Source organism: Hibiscus syriacus, unplaced genomic scaffold (assembly GCF_006381635.1).
Source record: "Hibiscus syriacus cultivar Baekdansim isolate YM2019G1 unplaced genomic scaffold, ASM638163v2 tig00110387_pilon, whole genome shotgun sequence".
NCBI lineage: Eukaryota > Viridiplantae > Streptophyta > Magnoliopsida > Malvales > Malvaceae > Hibiscus > Hibiscus syriacus.
This window is the reverse complement of record NW_024062717.1, coordinates 5,243,265-5,261,097: the sequence shown is the minus strand read 5'-3', so window position 1 is coordinate 5,261,097 and position 17,833 is coordinate 5,243,265. Positions and strand designations below refer to the sequence as shown.

Here is a 17,833-nt window from a genome sequence, read left to right as displayed (position 1 = left end):
TGTGAACGACGGATCTCTGCTTTGTGAGCTATAAGTAACCACTGAAATGATCAATGATATATATATTTTTTGTCATCTTGTAATTGAATTGGTTTCAACTGTGGATCCAATTATGATACTGATTCGTTTATGATACGTGTATGGTATATGTGTCCAAATTATGACACTTCTGTACCAAAATAATTTAAAGAAAACTCCATTGTCTTTTCAATGGATTTATTAGTATAGCCATGTCTCTAATCAAGTCACAATCATAACAGTTGAGCTTTGTATAGTCTTATTACTAAAATCTATCGTACTTTGTTAGATACAATAAATACGAGCTTCCCATTCCATTGCCTTTCAATAGGCAGGGGAAAAACTACCTTTATTGCCAATTATTACCGGCCAGTTTACTCCTACGATATCAGAAAGAATTTTTCAAATTCATCAACTACACCTGGATTTAATTTAATTTAATTACCACTCAAAGTTCAATCTAACGTTCAATATATGTGCCTAAAATTAACGTTGTTTATGAGGTATATAACCTACTAGTCAAAGCACGAAGGCTTGGCAGTGCTGTCACCTGTTATGGCTAGTCTGTGTTAGTTGTCTGCACCATGCTGGATTTGAACAACTACCAATCTTTCTCTTCATTAAATTTCACCGTCTAAATATCAATTATGAATATGTCTGTCCTGTTTTTCTTCCATGATTTTAATACAATATCCAGCTTTATAATTCTCAAACCCCTTCGAAGAGATACGCTGAAACACGACGCTTTTTCCACTTATTTCAAGTGATCAGCTCATGTTTAATGGAAAGTGCAGCTTTTCTTTCTCAAAGAATCTGCACTTGAGCTCTGTTTCATGGTGTTTTTGAGGTAATACAGCAACAATCCTTGTTGTACATCTTCTCTGTAAATGAACCAATGCTTTTTGTACCATTTCGAGCACTTGATTTTGTATCTGTCGCTTTTTTTTCCCTTAATGATTCATCATTGTGCAAATCAGCAGCATGCATATTTCTGCATATACTAGTAGGAAGAAGGACGAGTAGGTAACAGGAAGAAAAAAAATCCATAAACACGTGCTCTCTTCTAAATGCAATGAATATACCAAAACTCCACCATGACGACCCTCGATCCATGACTTTATCAAGCGAGGTGATTTCCGGTTGCTGGTTTTGCATCGGTTATTCAATCTTCAACTCACAACTAAAACAATGTATGATCTGATACAGGATGATCAAGTTGAATGGTGTTACGCCCTTGGTTTCTTTGCACGTTTAGTGACTTACGTTGCAATTCTAGGCGAGTATTTAGTAAGGATTGAAAAATCTCTACTTTTTCATGGACTAAAATGTAAACCGAAATTCTTGAATGGCTTATTGCAGCCGTGATGGTGGTGGTAATTTTTTTGATTCTTAAGTACTTGACGGAGTTGGGTGACGAGAGCGGTGAGCGGGAGGATGCGAGGGCAGCAACGGAGTCCGACACTGAGCCTTTACGACCCGAGAAGGTGATACCTATAACGTGTGAAACATGTGAAGATGATGTAGAAACAGGAAGTTGCAGCAGTCATTGTGCTACCTGCTATGATTGTGCTCAAAGGTAATTGTTAAAACAAAGTGATTTTTTACCCTCTTTCTCGGTAGTAAACGATAGCTTCAGAAATCTAATTATGTTTTTATTTTGCAGGATTTATGACGAGGAAAATAAGGTGTGCAGAAGAATTATTGGCAAAGTAAGAAAACTTTTTGCTTCATAACTGTTTCCATTTCAAAGAATTTATTTACATGAGGAAGAAAAAAATATTTTGATGAAAGCGAATGGAGTTTAAAATTTTGTAAAGTAATGCTTCAAGAACTCAACTGTAGAAATGTCAGCTTAATATCCTCCCATCCCATATATCAAAATTTTCTCTTCACCACTGAATCTAGGGTGAAATTCAATAACATAGATGCTTAAACGACGTTTATGAAGATTAAAAGCAATTGCATTTACTTGTAAAAATCAATGGATTTTTTTTTTGTTAAAAGATAATGGGAAAGAAATGGCACCAAAGAATGAGATACGGATAATTGTCGTTTTCATTATACAGAACGGCACCACATAATAAAGCTCTATATAAAATTCTTGGAATCATTCTGAAAAAGACAAGTTTGATCATCTTTACGCTTAATATTATACATATTAATTGGGTGGATTTAGGAATGCCATGGGTTGGTTGGCTCAGGTTTTTGACTTGAAAATTTTATATTCTACTCAAAATCTGATTTGATTCGAGTTTAAGATAATTTTATCTTAATCGTAACCTGATTCAATTTTTGAATAAAACCCGACTCTAACTTTAAATAATATAAAATTATTAATTTTATTTAATAAAATACGTACTTAATTGGAAAAAAATAATATACTTACTATTGCGTGACAACTATTAATTAGTTGGAGTAAAAATTTTTTAATAGATCAAAAATACCTTTTTTTTTTATAAATTCTAAATTTAATTTTAGTCTTATATAGAAGGAAGGAAAGGGAGACTTCAGGAGAATGAAGAAAAGTGTTTTTGATAAATCTATAAAAATAAAAAGAACAAAAATAAGCAATTTGATCACCCAGTTAAATATACTAACTCGATCACAAAGAAGATTTATTTGAGAAAGTGAATTTAATCGTAATGGAGAGACCAAAAATAGCTATTGAACCTTTTGGAATTAGGATAAATATTTCGCACAAGCAATAGATTTTTCTCCATTCAACAAAAGTAATTTTTTTATGATCTCGGTAAGATTTTATTTTACGTGCTCTTTAAAAAAATTGTTGTTCAATTCAATTAGTTATATATTATACTTATTATATTTTTTAATATATATATAAATTCTAATAATATTATATAGAAATTAATAAAAACATAAATTCATAAATTTTAATAAACTTAATCAAAATAGTATATGAAACAATTCTAAAATTTAAATTCTAAATAATAGTCCAAAGTACATTAAATTAACATATTATAACCAACGTAACAATCAAAGACAAAGCTCTATTAGGGTCCATACGGACCCCGACCCCTATAAAAAGTTTATATATTCGATAAATTTTGGTTTAATATTATTTTGATTGTTATAAAATTAAATATTCAAATTAAAAAATAGAAGAGTTTATTAAATATTTAATTAAGTAGGGGTTGAACTAAAGAAGAAGAATACAATGTTCTCAAATTTTTTGATTTAATAACAATCTAGGTCATTGTAAGTTTAAATATTAGATAAATTAATCATTGTCATTTGAATTTTGAGTATAAATATCTAATAAATGGTTCTATTTTTTAAAAAAATCCAATATTTCAGTCCTTATCAATATTTAATCATAGCTTCATCCATGGTAACAATTCACAAATATATCAAACTAACATGTTACAACCAAAGTAATAATCTACGAATGCACTAAACTAACATATTACAATCAAAACAACAATCAACAAATACACAAAACTAACATATTACAACTAAAGTAATAATTTACTAATACACTATATTAAAAAATTATAATAATTAAAAAAAATCTTAACAACACGTAACCAATCTTAAAGTAAGGCAATCAACGTCTTAAAAATATTAAAAAATAATTTGTTATTGAGTCGGACTAATTAACAGTCCTAACCAGTATACAAAAAATAATTATTATTTTTTTATGCACTAACAAATTAAAAGTTGTAACGTGTCTTATTAATTAGATTTTTTATTATATTTTGAAAGACATTTGTTACTCTATTAATTCTATATGTGAATTTTGATATCCTTAGGGGGTGGTTGGATGGGGGAATGTTGGATTCCTATGGGAATGGAATCCATATTCCCACGTTTGGTTAGCCTGGGAATCTCATTCCCGGTAATGTTAGATTACCAATAGTGGATTTTTTGAGTATATTATCGGGAATGTCATTACCTCCCTTTCCTTAGGTATTATTAGATTACAGGTGTTTTGGACTAAAATGTCCTTAAATTTTTATTTTTTTTCAAAAACATCCTTCTTCTGTCATTGAATAATAAAAATTTTACGAAGGTTAAATTACAAATTTATCCTTAAATTATTATAGATTTACAAAAAAGTATATAATTAAAATTTTATATGAAGTTCAGGGGTTAAAATAAAATTTTACCATTTCATTAAACCTTTTTATATTTTTAATTTTGTAAAAATATATATATAAATATTATGAATTTAAATTTTTAAAGAAAATATATAAATATTTTCCAACTTGTAATATTATACAAATATATAATAAGGACAATTTGGTTAAATATACATTCTAATAATCTTTTATTCCTTTAACCAAACACGATAATCTTACATTCCTGCTAAGCCAACCAAACACAAAATATAATATTCCCAGTAATTCTATTCCCTGGTAATCTTACATTCTCACTGGTAATCTTACATTCTGTAAACCAAACGCACCCTTAATATAATATTTTTCTAACGACAACTCTTATTGGGTAAGTTTTAGTAAGAAATAAGTCAAACTAAATCATGTAAAATTGTATCTAACTCAAGATTTGTTGTATATTTTATTTTTTGAACAAGAAAACTTAACCTACTACTTTTTGGTGAAATAAGGACATAAAACATTCTAGCTATGGACTCTTAAACATTTTTTACTAAGTATTGGCTCTACAGTCATCGGGGGTGTTGAGAAACTTTGACCCACAAAATCATCAATGTGGGCTATCTTCGTTATAAAATCAACCACTCTATTTTTTGTTTGATCAACCAAAGAAAATGAGACTAGTCATTGTCTGTTTAGCAACTCCTGGATATGCTGTAAAATAGTTGGTGAAACTAGTTTCGGCACAACTTGGTTTAAATTCCGGAAGATTTGATTATTATCAACTTCGAGTATGACGCGATGCGTTCCCATATTCCATGCATGTTTTAAGCCTCCCAAAACCCCCTATAATTCCACTTCAAGTACTAAACATATTTCGATAGCTCTAGCAAAGCCTGATATCTATTCTCCGCGGCTATTCCGAATTGCTCCCCCACATGTCGCATAAACTTAGGTGTTTTGTGTTCCATCTGTGTTTATCTTTAGCCATTCTTCTGGATAGGCCTCCCATTTAGAGTATCCCGGTCTCCTCAACATCCTATAATTGTTTGCATTTGCTCTGGCTGACATAGTTTTGCCACTCTCGGTTTGGAGTCTCTTATTTTGTTCGAGGATGGAGGTAGATCCCAGTTTCTCAATGTCGAATATACATTGGTTTCTGTGGTTCCATATGTTCTAAACAACTGCTCCAAACAGCAGGTCACATTCTTGATCTTCAATAGCAAAGTATCCAGGTTTTGTGAGATTAACTAGTAACCATGTTCTTATATTCATTGTTAAGAACTCAGACATCTCGTCGGGACGAATCAATCTCTTCCATGTTTCCATTGCTGTGGAACATAGACGAAAGAGATGATCGGCGGTTTCATCGCTTGAGTCACATACACCGCATTTTGAGTAGTTACTCATATGTCGCCTCACACGTTCACAATTAGTGAGGAGTCTCTCACCAGCCAATAGCCATAGAAATGCTTTTACCCTCGATACACCTCGGTATTTAGCAATGCTGCTCCACAATATATTACTGTTCATTTTATTAAGACTTGATAATAAAAGGTCTCATAGAAAAACTAAAAATAAATTAAGTTCCAGTAAAATCACATCTAATTTAATCATTATAACTTAAATTTAATTAATTAAGTTCATTTATTATCTTTACTTTTACGACATGACTATTCAACCCCTAAAATAATAACCTATGTCATCAATTATGTTTAAGAATGGACACAGTACCTAAACTTGACTAATCCTAATCCGATACAGTTTTATTGGATAAGACCTTTTCAAAAAAATTCAGGTTTAGGTTAACTTGAGTCGCTTTTTTAGAAGATGAGTTTTTGTCGAGTTTGGATTCGGGTTTGAGTTTAATGTAAAAAATATTTAATCTAACATGATTCAAAAATAAAATAATTATATCTTATATATTTAATGATAATTATAATAAACTCTTCTATGTATTATTTTTTCAATTAGATCCTTATTTTATCAAATAAAATTAATATTTTTTTATAAATATATTTGTTTTAGGTAAGGTAGGATAAAGTTTGAGTTTTACCTCAAAAGACGGATCAAATTTTGGATCGGATAAAGTCTCCCAAAACCCAAGTTAGGTTTAAGATGAAAAGTGTATATTTTGGAGTAGGGTCGGATTGGTCGAAAATCCGATCTAATCCAACTCATACACATCCCTAATTAAGTTCATTTAAGAATATATTCATAAATAATTTTTATTCATGAATATTAAATAAATAAAATGTAAACAAATTCTTATTTTTCCAATTTTCTAAATATAAAATAATAAAACATTAGTAATAATAATTATATCATAAATAACTAAAATAAACATAATTAATTTTTTATTAACGTTTATATAAAAATATAAAATTTAAATAAATAAATTAGTAGACAAATCTATAAATGAACATAAACATATCAGCTGTTCATAAATAGTTGATTAAATATTTTATATTTTTATGATCCCAAATAAAGATTATTAAAACAAATATTTTATATATTAAATTTCAAGTTGAAACACCACCGACTAGTAGCGACCCAAGACAAACCAATGTCTAACCTGCGATATTTATTAAAAAGAATTTGCTTGTAATTTATTTGGAGTAAATTTAAAAATATTGATATTATGATTAGTTTATTACGTAGTTGGTCAGTGGACCTGCAAGCAATTTACTAAAAGGTCATACAACACAAATCTTTTTATCTTTTAATTTTTGTAGGAATCTTTGGGAAAATGTCGACATACTTGCATGTGCGACGAAAATCTATGTCGACATTTCCCGTAAAATATCTTGAAAACCCTCCCCTTTGATCTTTCATAATAGGAATCTTAACACAACTTCACAACAACCACAAGTGCTGTTTCGGGATTTCCAATAATTCAAGTAACTAACCATCTTTTTCTCACCAAATGATCTTGTTTAAGGTAGTCACGTTCGGTCTGAAATTAGATAAATAATTTCATAAAATATTAAAAACTCAAGATTTAAAATAAGATTGATGTTATTCGTTATAAAAACGTGTTGTCTTAAAATTCGACAAAATGAATGGTGCTTGAGTGAACGTTTCTTCTGTATATCTTTCAATCCATCTCATCGGACGTGACAAATGGGACCTTGATGAACGGACCAAAACTTACCACCTACCATTTTATTTATACCGTCAATTAGACATTTACCTTGGTCGACGCATTTATGGATTCAAAATTTAAATCCCTTCTCATATCAATACATAATAGTTTAGTAAAAATAAATAGTTATAATTTTTAATTCAATAATTTATAACTAAAAAATAATATTGAAAAAGGTTGGCGGAGAAATGGAAATAAAATACGGTGCCAATGAAGGTGACAACAACTCCTGCTACCACAAGCAATCCACGGCCAGACGTACGCTTGCGTGTCGTCGCCACATACTTGGCAACATCTCCGCTCGTCATTCGTCGCGCTTTCCTCTCTCCGCCCGTGCAACCCGCCATCCCTTTATAATTTATTAATGCCACGTCGTTTCGCCTCATTTGATACCCAAATCTTAGCAGTGGGGTTCCAGAGGAAATGTGATAAACATGAATCGGTATTTCTTGATATATATACTATAATATTTTATACATTTACTAATATATTTATGCTTATAATATAATTTTGGAGTTTAATTTGGTGGTTATTATATTATTGGAATAACTTTATGAATTGACCGATTATCGCTTTTTATGATGAGAATAATATTCGACTCGAATAATATTTGAAATCGGCTAATTTTGAAAAAAAAAATACAAATAAAAATAGTACACAGTGACTGATATTTCATTAGAAGAAAATGACTAATAAATAGTGTTGTTATCATATCATTATCAGTGCATCCTAAAAATCTTTTGTTTTGATAAGTAAATAAAAAATAAAAAAGTATGTGGTTATAAGATTAGAGTTTAATCATATTAAAATAGAGATTAAAATAAAAGTTAGAAAAACTTATAGGCGTTAAAGCGAAATTTGGCAAAATTTTGGGGGTTTTTGAGTTTTATTATACATAAATATCATATTTATTTTATTAATTTAAAGTGATTACAAGGTAGCATATGTTCTAAAATATCAATTATTTGTCAATGATAATTCAAATAACCGTATAATCTATAGTACTCAAATCTAATACCATTAGTGATAACAACTATCTCTTTAACTATTGAGATAATTTGATTCGTACATAAATACATTTGTGACTTTTTAATTCATTTTTATTATAAGTTTAAGTTTTATTGTGTATACGTCATATCCAAAATTATTATGAGTTTAAATTCAAATATATTTTAACTATATAAATTATCAAATGTCATGTGTTAGAATTTAACTGATTGTTAAAATATCATATTATCTTATATTAATATAATTTTTTTTTTAAAATTAGAATATCAATATAAAAATGTTTTCAAGTTAGATTCCAATTTGAGAAAAAAAAAATTAAGATACCGATTCAAAATGTTATCAAACCATATATCAGTTTATATAATAATCTTATATCTAATGATTGAAACTTCAAAGTGTACTAGAATAACTAATTAAATTTTTTAATTTAATTAAAATTTAATAATTTATATAATAAAACGTAAAATATAATAATCAAAATAAATCCCTCATGGAATAAGATCGTCACGTGACGAAGAGATTGAACTTTTACTATAAATTACTAATAGAAAAATATGGAAATGAAAAAAAAAACAAAAAAAACAGTCAGTAACATTGAGCAAAGAGAGTGGGAAATACGAGTAGTTTTCATTGCTTTTCTTTTGCTTCAACCCAAGCTTCCTTTCCTTATTTTACGTAGCTAAAACTAAATCCCAACGAAAAAGCAATCCTCCTCGGAGGACGGCACACCGGAATATGCCACCAGAAGACAACCGGCTTCCGTTATTATCCGACCAGGATTCGGACCAGGATGTGGCGTACGAGTCAGGCGAAAAAGTCCACATCGTCGGAGTCGATGAAACGGGGAATGAAGGCTCACTGGGTGTCCCGCCTTTTTCCTGGAAAAAGCTTTGGCTTTTCACCGGACCCGGTTTTTTGATGTCGATTGCTTTTTTGGATCCTGGGAATTTAGAAGGGGATCTTCAAGCCGGAGCTATAGCCGGTTACTCTTTGCTGTGGCTGCTGATGTGGGCTACGGCTATTGGGTTGTTGGTTCAGCTGTTGTCGGCTAGGCTTGGTGTGGCGACGGGGAGACACTTAGCTGAGCTGTGTAGAGAAGAGTATCCGACTTGGGCTAGGATGGTTTTGTGGGTAATGGCGGAGTTGGCTTTAATTGGAGCTGATATACAGGAAGTTATTGGAAGTGCTATTGCTATTAAGATTTTGAGTAATGGTGCTTTGCCTTTGTGGGCTGGTGTTGTTATTACAGCTTGTGATTGGTCAGTGTTTTTTTTTTATTTTGATGAATTGTTTTCTTCTTTCAAAAATTTATTAGTATTTTTGTGGGATTTGAAGATTTTCGAGCTTTTTTAGTTAATATAAAACTCAATCTTGTCTAAGCAAAGAAGGAAAGTGAGGCTTTTTTTTAATGTTATAATTTATTTCCTTACATTTCCGAATTAGCTGGCTAGTACATCAACATTAACTTGGTGCATTATAACCACTTTCCTTTCTCTGCATTGTCCCAGTTTTATCTTCTTGTTTCTTGAAAACTATGGAGTGAGGAAGCTGGAAGCATTTTTTGCTGTCCTCATTGCTACAATGGCAGTCTCATTTGCTTGGATGTTTGGTCAAACAAAACCCAGTGGCACTGAACTTCTTCTTGGTGAGGCACTCCTTTCCATTGTTGGCAGTAGCAATTTCTTTGATGCTCCATAGGTTGATAAGTTTCATTTTCGTACCATATTGTAGTTGAGTGATAATTAAATGGTTTGGTTTTTGCAGGTGTTTTGATTCCAAAACTTAGCTCCAAAACCATCAAACAAGCCGTGGGAGTCGTGGGCTGCATTATTATGCCTCACAATGTATTCTTGCACTCTGCTCTCGTGCAATCACGGGAAATCGATCACAGCAAGAAAGGCCGAGTGCAAGAAGCTCTCAATTATTACTCGATAGAGTCTGCTGCCGCGCTTTTGATTTCCTTTATAATCAATCTGTTTGTCACAACTGTTTTTGCCAAGGCATTTTATGGCACAGAAGTAGCCGATAGTATTGGACTCGTGAATGCAGGGCAGTATCTTCAAGAGAAATTTGGAGGTGGGTTATTCCCGATTTTATATATCTGGGCTATCGGGCTGTTAGCAGCTGGACAAAGTAGCACTATTACTGGCACTTATGCGGGGCAGTTCATCATGGGAGGTTTCTTGAACTTGAGGTTGAAAAAATGGCTAAGAGCGTTGATCACTAGGAGCTTTGCAATTGTTCCTACTATGATAGTTGCTCTTATTTTCGATACTTCTGAATCAGCTTTAGATGAATTAAATGAATGGCTTAATGTGCTTCAATCTATTCAAATCCCCTTTGCTCTTATCCCACTTCTTTGTTTGGTATCTAAGGAGCAAATCATGGGTTCCTTCAAAATTGGCTCTGTGCTCAAGGTATGCTGCTAATGCTCTTATTTTGTGCCTTGCCGATATATTAACTTTCTTGCCTACAGGAGTTCTAGTGTACTTGACTAGCCGGTGATGAGACTTAATTATGAAGAATGACATTCTATTTTTTTTTACAGTGAACTAGTTTGATTTGAATTCATTTGTATAAATGCAGCCTTAAGTGATTTTGTCTTTGTACTTGCATCACTATTTTATTGGTTAATTTTGATAAGAGGCTGTTTTTCTTTCTGATCTAGAGGTCGTAATTAGCCCTTATTCCGGAACAGCTCATTGCTTTTCAATTGAGAAAAATGTGATCAATTCACTGATAATGGTGTGGCAACATGATAGCAGCTAGAACATCCTAAACTCTTTTTTGGCAAAGGAATACATACAACTTTTGTTGTCTAAAATAATTCTTTTGTCTATTGGCCGGTTCATTGTCCCTATTCTCGAGCTTCCCATGTGTACATGTCTAAGATTTAGAAGAGCTTTTGTTCTGTCTCTTCTGTCTTGCTGGAGGAATGAGGGTTACTGTGATAGGAAATTCAGTGAAATTATGGTGGTACCAATGTTGAAGCTATGTGGATTAGTGGGTATTTTAACTTGTGGTATATGGATTCTTATTACAGCTCATCTATTGATGCCCGACTTTCACTTCCATCATATATATTATGCCACTGTTTTCGATTATGCAGTTACATAACTTTGTCTGTGTCCATTGCAGACAGTTGCATGGCTCGTGGCTGTGCTGGTGATAGTGATCAACGGGTATCTTCTACTCGACTTTTTCTCTGAAGAAGTCACTGGTGTAATGTTCACAAGTGTACTGTTTGCGTTTAGCGGCACATATATTGCTTTTATAATCTACCTTGTTGCTCGAGGTTTTATGTCATCTGCTTGGCGCTGCTTGTTACCACCAAAACAGACTCAAGGAATTGAGTGATCTATCTCACCCTTGTCAAGCCATGAGATCAGCCAATTGATTTAGGAGCAATCGAAGTCTGTTTTCACAGATGAATTTATCCAATTAAAAGCATATGTTTTCTGCGTATGCATAATTATATAGGGACTTTTAAGTACAAAGTTCAGTTGAGTAAGCATACTTTTTTCTGGAGTACTGTTTCAAACAACATGCTTGTAGCCTGTAGGTTCCATGTTTTGGTTAAAGAATGTATGGATTATAAACTTTAGCAATAACATTATTTTGAAAACATCTGAAGGATCCAAAACTATGTAATTTCCCCCATAGTGCAGCTCAAATTTGGTTCAAGCTAGCTATATATGAACCGACTTCGAACAAACATGTAATCCGATTGATATGCTGGTTTTACTTTCTTTTAGTCTCGAGTTTTCAACTTCTTTTTCCCTTATTTAGTGATCAATACAATAATGGGGTTACTTGAGTCGAGTTGTGCTCAAACTTGATTTGAGTTTGATTCGAGATGAAAGAAAATTGGTTCCACCTCTCTTCGGTTAAGCTAATTGAACCCCACTGCTTGATTTCACGATTGATTATTAATGTTCTAGATGGAATTAAGATTTTCGAATTCAAATTGAAAAATAATAAGAAAAGTTTGATTTGACTTGTCACCGATTGATTTGGTTGAATTTAGCTCTTTTAATAACTTGAATTTATTTGTAGGGTTGGTTTAAACATTTAATCCGATCTTCAATGGAATTAAATTAGTTAAAATTGAATTAACTAAATTTTTTTAATTGTTACTGAATTTATGTTTTTTGATATTATTAATTAAATCAAACAAAGCTTGATTAATTTGAAAATTTTCTGATTTAATCAAAATTTGTTGTAGTTTTTTTTTATTTTAATTAATTTAAATTTAATAGAGATTTTTTTTTCATATGGATTAAAATTTGTAGGTGTTTTTTTTTTTCTAAAAAAAAAGTTGTCGCATGCTTACGAAAATAAAAGAAGATTAATTGAACTCCGAGAATGTCCCACTCTCCGACTAAGCAACCTCCTTAGCAAAACACTAAAATAATTAATTTGACTAAAACTCGTCAATATTTAATACTCAAAACTAGTTTTTCTTTTTGAAAAAGAAGATTACTTGGGGAGAAAGCCTTAAGAGCCAGGACCAAACTGGTGAAATCTGGGTTTTATTTATTTATTTTGTTTTCCTTTTACTCAGATCAAGAGAACATAAAAAGAAAAAGGAAAACACCCAAAATTCTTGAATACAAAGTTGCATTCAAGTACTGTTTTTTCTTTTTCTCTCAGTTTACTTTTTCATTTTTTTAAATTATGGAATGCCTGTTTACTATTGAGTTTATTTCAGTTTTAATTCTGTTATATCATTTTGGTTCTTGTTTAACCCCTTAGAGAATCAAAGCTGCCACTGTAAAGAGCACTGACCCATAAAAATTGCTGAAAGATCATCATCGAGGTGTTTCTTATTTCATCCACTATCATTTACTTGCAATTTCTGAATGTGTTGACTAATGCTGAAAGAGCACTAAATCCCGATGAATTGATTATATCTTTTGGACAAATAAATCGTAGTTTCATATGTTTCATGTTGTGCATGGTAGTTACCTATAATTATTTCAGTTTTCCTCCCGCTACTGCTCTTTCTCACTCGTGGTCTTCCTTGATATATATTTTTTGAAACAGATCATACAGGGATATCTTTGTTAGAAACCCTTCTTAGAAACACTTATTTATTTTTCAATTTGTCATCTCTTGAGAACATCAACTCAGAACCAGTTCAGAAGTTCTACCGGAGAACAGAAGAGATACTAAAGTTGCTGAAGCCCATAATTCTTGAAGAAATCTTTGATTCTAAAATTACTTTTGATGAAGTGCTTACCAAGGCATTTGAAGAATTGAGCCTCTCTGTAGAAGAACTGCGAGAGCAAATTGAAAGCTGGCAACCCCGTTTGAGTAAAATTTACTTTGTAAGTACCAATTATATTTTTAGTTTGCTACTTTATTTTGCAATTTTATTGTAGTTGTAGCTAAGAAAAACACCTAAACTAACATTTTTGGCATTGGAATGCTCCCAATATGATGAAGCTTTGATCAGTTACTCTTGGCAGCATTAGTATTTCCTTTCGTGATGCTTGTTATTGATTATTGTTGTACAATAACTAATCAGACGTATGTTCTGCCCATTTGGACAGACATAATTTCATCATGTTTCTCATTATAGTAATTATTAAAAACTGTAGCATTCGGGATAAGTTTGTGCCCTATTTCCTGATTCGTTAATGTTTGATCATATTCAGGTGAGAATTTGTTATGACCCTACGAAAGAAGAAGAACAATCGAAGGAAATAGAGGAAGGGAGATTAAAGGAGAGGAGAAAGGGATTTCAAGAAGACTGAGTTTTCATTCATTCCAATCATACCGTAAGCCTTACCTAGTACATTGCTTATATATTTACATTGTAACAACCCATTTACCAGCTGGCAATACAGCTGTCCAAACAGTTAGATTCCCTTGCAGGTGTTGTTGGTGCTGTTGGCGTGACTTCCTTCACTGCTGGCAACACCCCTCCCCTTAATTGAAATCCCTAACCCTATTTCCAATTTCCCTAATTCTCCTCCGTCTTCTCCGATTAATGAATCTCTCATGATCATGACAATACCCCTTCCATGAAAGGATCCTTGTCCCCAAGGATCAAATCCTAATAATTGTGCCTTAAGCTCAATATAGTTTACCCCATGTTGTAAAACAATATAGGTACCATAGACCCTTGCTGCTAGCCTTAATCCTTTTCGAAGAGCAAGTGAGGTTTGATGGTAAGATCGAAACTTCAGGTAAATTTTGTCCTCTGCCTTTATACCCCTGTCTGTCAATTTTATTTTAGCAAAAAATTTCAACCTTGCTTGAGTCTTCTGAAAAATTTTCAGATTCAAAAGTTATTGTTTAAGTAACTGATTCTTGCTGCTTTCTTTGTTGACTTCCCCTATAGTTATGACATTCCCCTTCCCTTGAAATGATCCTAGAAACACAGACTGAACAATGCTGCCATTTGAAGTGGCCAACCTTCCAGTCAAGACAACCTCATTATAGGACAGTGCAAACTTTAAACTAGAGAGAGATAATGAGTCGCCAACAAGAATATCACTGCTGGAGACTTGCTCTGCCAATGTGCCAATAATGGTGTACAAGGATAAATAGACCCGCAGAAGAGCTGGTCTATCCTTGCTTATACACTCAAATAATACTTGTAAGCAAAACACCTGGAAGTCAACATCAGATTTGCTATTCCAGGAAAGGTCACAGAAGAGTTGTGCAAAAACAATTAAACTTGGATCAGAAGAGAAAGTGCTGACAAGTTGATCAACAGTAACAGTAGTAGGTCCATCATTGACTGCTCTTAGACTTGTCGAATCAAAGACCTTGTGCATTGCTCGTGAAAGCAGTGATTGACACCCTAGGGGATCATCCACATATGAACACGATTCAACCTTTCGTTTGACATGGAGAATACCAGAGTGAAATGGGTCATTCCTGCCACCCAAACTCCACCAAGGCTCATTTTCAGGAACAAGCTCAATCACTTGAGGCCAATATCGAGGGCTACAAACACGAATTGTCTTCAAAATAGAACACTCGGGCAGAATGCAATGAGTAATCTCACAAAAACTTATTTTAGAATAATACTCAATTTCCCTGATTGTGACTTCAAGAGGAGCATAAACGGGGAGGCCAGTGTCGATATCAATAGTTTGAAGCCAACAAGCATCCATTGCAAGGACATACAAATGTCAGAATGCCTTAAGGTTGCAACGGTTGTCATTGGGTCCTGTAGGCAACTGTGGATAGAGAGTGATAAGCAATGCTGCAATGGAACTGTTGCTGGTAGAAAATATCCTCGTTCCTCCACCAAGAAACAAGAAACCAATTGCTAAGCTCACCACCATCTGGATACCATAGTTGGCATAACCGTCTACAGAGCTTCGGTTGCGGAGAAGCCTTAGAAGCCGGAAGGTCTGTAAATGTCCAGAACCAGCCATAACCACAGACAATGATAGAACAATAAGATAAAGGCACATCTCCAATGTGCTTCGGTCAACATACTGAGATAAACCCTTGGAAAAGGTATTCCTATTTGTAGTGGAAACAAGCTTGATCTCATTCAGGAAGTAGACAGCATATTCATAAAGCAACTCCTGTGCATTTTCATCCTTTGTGCCAGCAAATCTCAACCCAAGAGAAATACATGCCCCGGCTACTATATTGACATATGCTTGTACAGTAGTTTCTGCATCCATTTCATCAATATCCATAGTATCATCTCCAAGGCTATTGACACCATTTTCTACAATTTCAGGAATCTGGGACTGAATCCAATCTTTAGTGGGATGAATCTTGCCCCACATGATCAAATTCCGAGCAATGACACGAAACATTATAAAATCAGGTCTTACGTATTGCAAATCGAAATGTGTTTGGGGGATTGTGAGCCTAGAGACAATCACCTCTGATTCACTCTTCAAAAACATTAAAGCAAGAGCTATCATAGCCCCAGGTGCAGTGACATCAACATTGACAGAGGTCCCATCCATCATCTGCCCAGTGCCCCGGTTATGTTCATCCATTGATGTAGAAAGCAGGGGAAACCTTTCATTTCGAATTTCCTTTCCACCAATATAATGAAATAGCCAATCAACCAGTGTATCCATGAATCCCAATGTGTCTTCTCCTCGGCCTAATGCAACAAGACCCAGTGAAAAGCCTGCAGAAACAACATAACCCTCCCTTTCAAGGACATTGTCGCCTCCACTTCTTCGGCCTATTTCACTCAGTAATCTTTGCATTGTTTGAGGGTGTGTTGATCCTTCAAAAAGAAGCCCGAGTGACATTAGTGCTGCAGTCTGCAGCAGTGTTGGTAACTCTAACTCTGGATAGGAAGATGGATGGTGAGCAGGTATATGCAAATAAAGACACTTTGCTATTGAAGGTTGCATAGTCCCTCTATAAGAAGTTGCCAGACCCAACATTAAACCTGCAGTTGTGCTTTCATGTTCCTGTGAAAAGTATTGGTATATGTCCGTAATCCGTAAAACACGCAGAAACCCGTGTAATCCAAGAGCAAGGAGAAGTCCAGCATGAACTGCATTAGGTTCCTTGGGCTTGTTATATATTATCCATGTTCTAGACACTTTTCCCTGAAGTGGGGCCAGTCTTAAACCGGCAGCAACAACATTGTGGAACTCAAGCCATGACTTCAGCTCTTGTATGTTCCTCATGCTTGGATCAAGATTAATAGTAGCATTTTGTTGGGCAGGCAACTGCCCTGCTAAAACAAGCTTTGGGACGGTAAAAGCTTCTGTTAATAGAGTATATATAGTTGCTTCAGCCGCAGGAACCTCAATCTACTTTCTAAAGCACGATATAGAACCACCAGAAGGATCATGTTGAACTTCTACTCCGTCAACTTGTCTTGTTGGAGGAAAAAACAATGCAGGCTGTGAAAGTATGCAAAAAAATAAAACTGCAACAGTAACAGCAGCAATACCCGCTCTTATAGACATTTCAGTCCCAATTGCCCGCAAAAAATGCAAAAGCATCCAATTTCGAGGAAGCCTTATACCAGTTGTATAATCTTCAGCAGCCTGAAGGAGTTCCAGAAACTGCACGATAGCATCAATTGCATCCGTAGCCCACCATGGTGGTGCTTCTAAAAGTCCAAGAAGAAGTCTTTGTGTGGCACGTGGAATTGCAATATAATAATACCGATGAAACAAACGTGCATATGGTTCAAGAGCTGGTAACCCAGCAACTGGATGCTCATCCAAGGCTGTTGTTGGAGGAGGAACTAGAAGAGCAGGGACTGCAGCAGCCGTTAAACTAGCAGTCTCATAGTGTGCAACCTCTTCATCACATACACTTAAAATGACACCGGAACCATTTACAACAGCCCATCTTGGAGTTGATGGTATGAGCTGAGAATGTTTTCCAGATCCACGAGAAGAAGCAGTAATTTGAATCTTTGATGTTGACAATTTATCGAACACCTGAGAATCATCATGTTTTTGCTCACACTCTTTACTAGTCAACAACTGTAAAATGTGCTCCAAACAATCCTTATTCATTGCAATCCTTGTCTCCAAGTACTGATCTTGCTTCACTAACTTTGATAAGTCTTCAATCTGTTGTTGAATCGTAGAAAAAATAGAGTATGAAGCCATTGCTTTGTCAGGAG

At 33.7% G+C, this 17,833-nt stretch overlaps 1 protein-coding gene, 1 long non-coding RNA gene and 1 pseudogene across 2 annotated transcripts; 1 reads left to right on the top strand and 2 right to left on the bottom strand.

Annotated features, from left to right (window-relative positions):
* Nucleotides 1-778: 778 nt before the first annotated feature.
* Nucleotides 779-1,297, bottom strand: LOC120122704. Its single transcript, XR_005516105.1, has 3 exons — nt 1,223-1,297; nt 1,070-1,074; nt 779-882 (listed from the first exon to the last, which is right to left on the bottom strand). It is a non-coding gene; the product is annotated as an uncharacterized LOC120122704 (long non-coding RNA).
* Nucleotides 1,298-8,852: 7,555 nt separating this feature from the next.
* LOC120122459 (metal transporter Nramp3-like) lies at nt 8,853-11,928 on the top strand. The gene is made up of 4 exons (XM_039141600.1): nt 8,853-9,503; nt 9,753-9,889; nt 10,009-10,661; nt 11,383-11,928. Exons 1-4 carry the CDS (start codon nt 8,980-8,982, stop codon nt 11,599-11,601), a joined length of 1,533 nt encoding a protein of 510 aa, XP_038997531.1. The 5' UTR covers nt 8,853-8,979; the 3' UTR covers nt 11,602-11,928.
* Nucleotides 11,929-14,540: 2,612 nt separating this feature from the next.
* LOC120122739 lies at nt 14,541-17,819 on the bottom strand (annotated as a pseudogene).
* Between the last annotated feature and the right edge of the window lie 14 nt (nt 17,820-17,833).

What these genes read in the sequence shown, in the direction of transcription:
- LOC120122459 (XM_039141600.1), top strand. Translation starts at nt 8,980, where the DNA reads ATGCCACCAGAAGACAACCGGCTTCCGTTATTATCCGACCAGGATTCG. An exon ending in TGGCACTGAACTTCTTCTTG is followed by an intron (nt 9,890 to 10,008) that starts GTGAGGCACTCC and finishes TGGTTTTTGCAG; the next exon opens with GTGTTTTGATTCCAAAACTT. An exon ending in AAATTGGCTCTGTGCTCAAG is followed by an intron (nt 10,662 to 11,382) that starts GTATGCTGCTAA and finishes TGTCCATTGCAG; the next exon opens with ACAGTTGCATGGCTCGTGGC.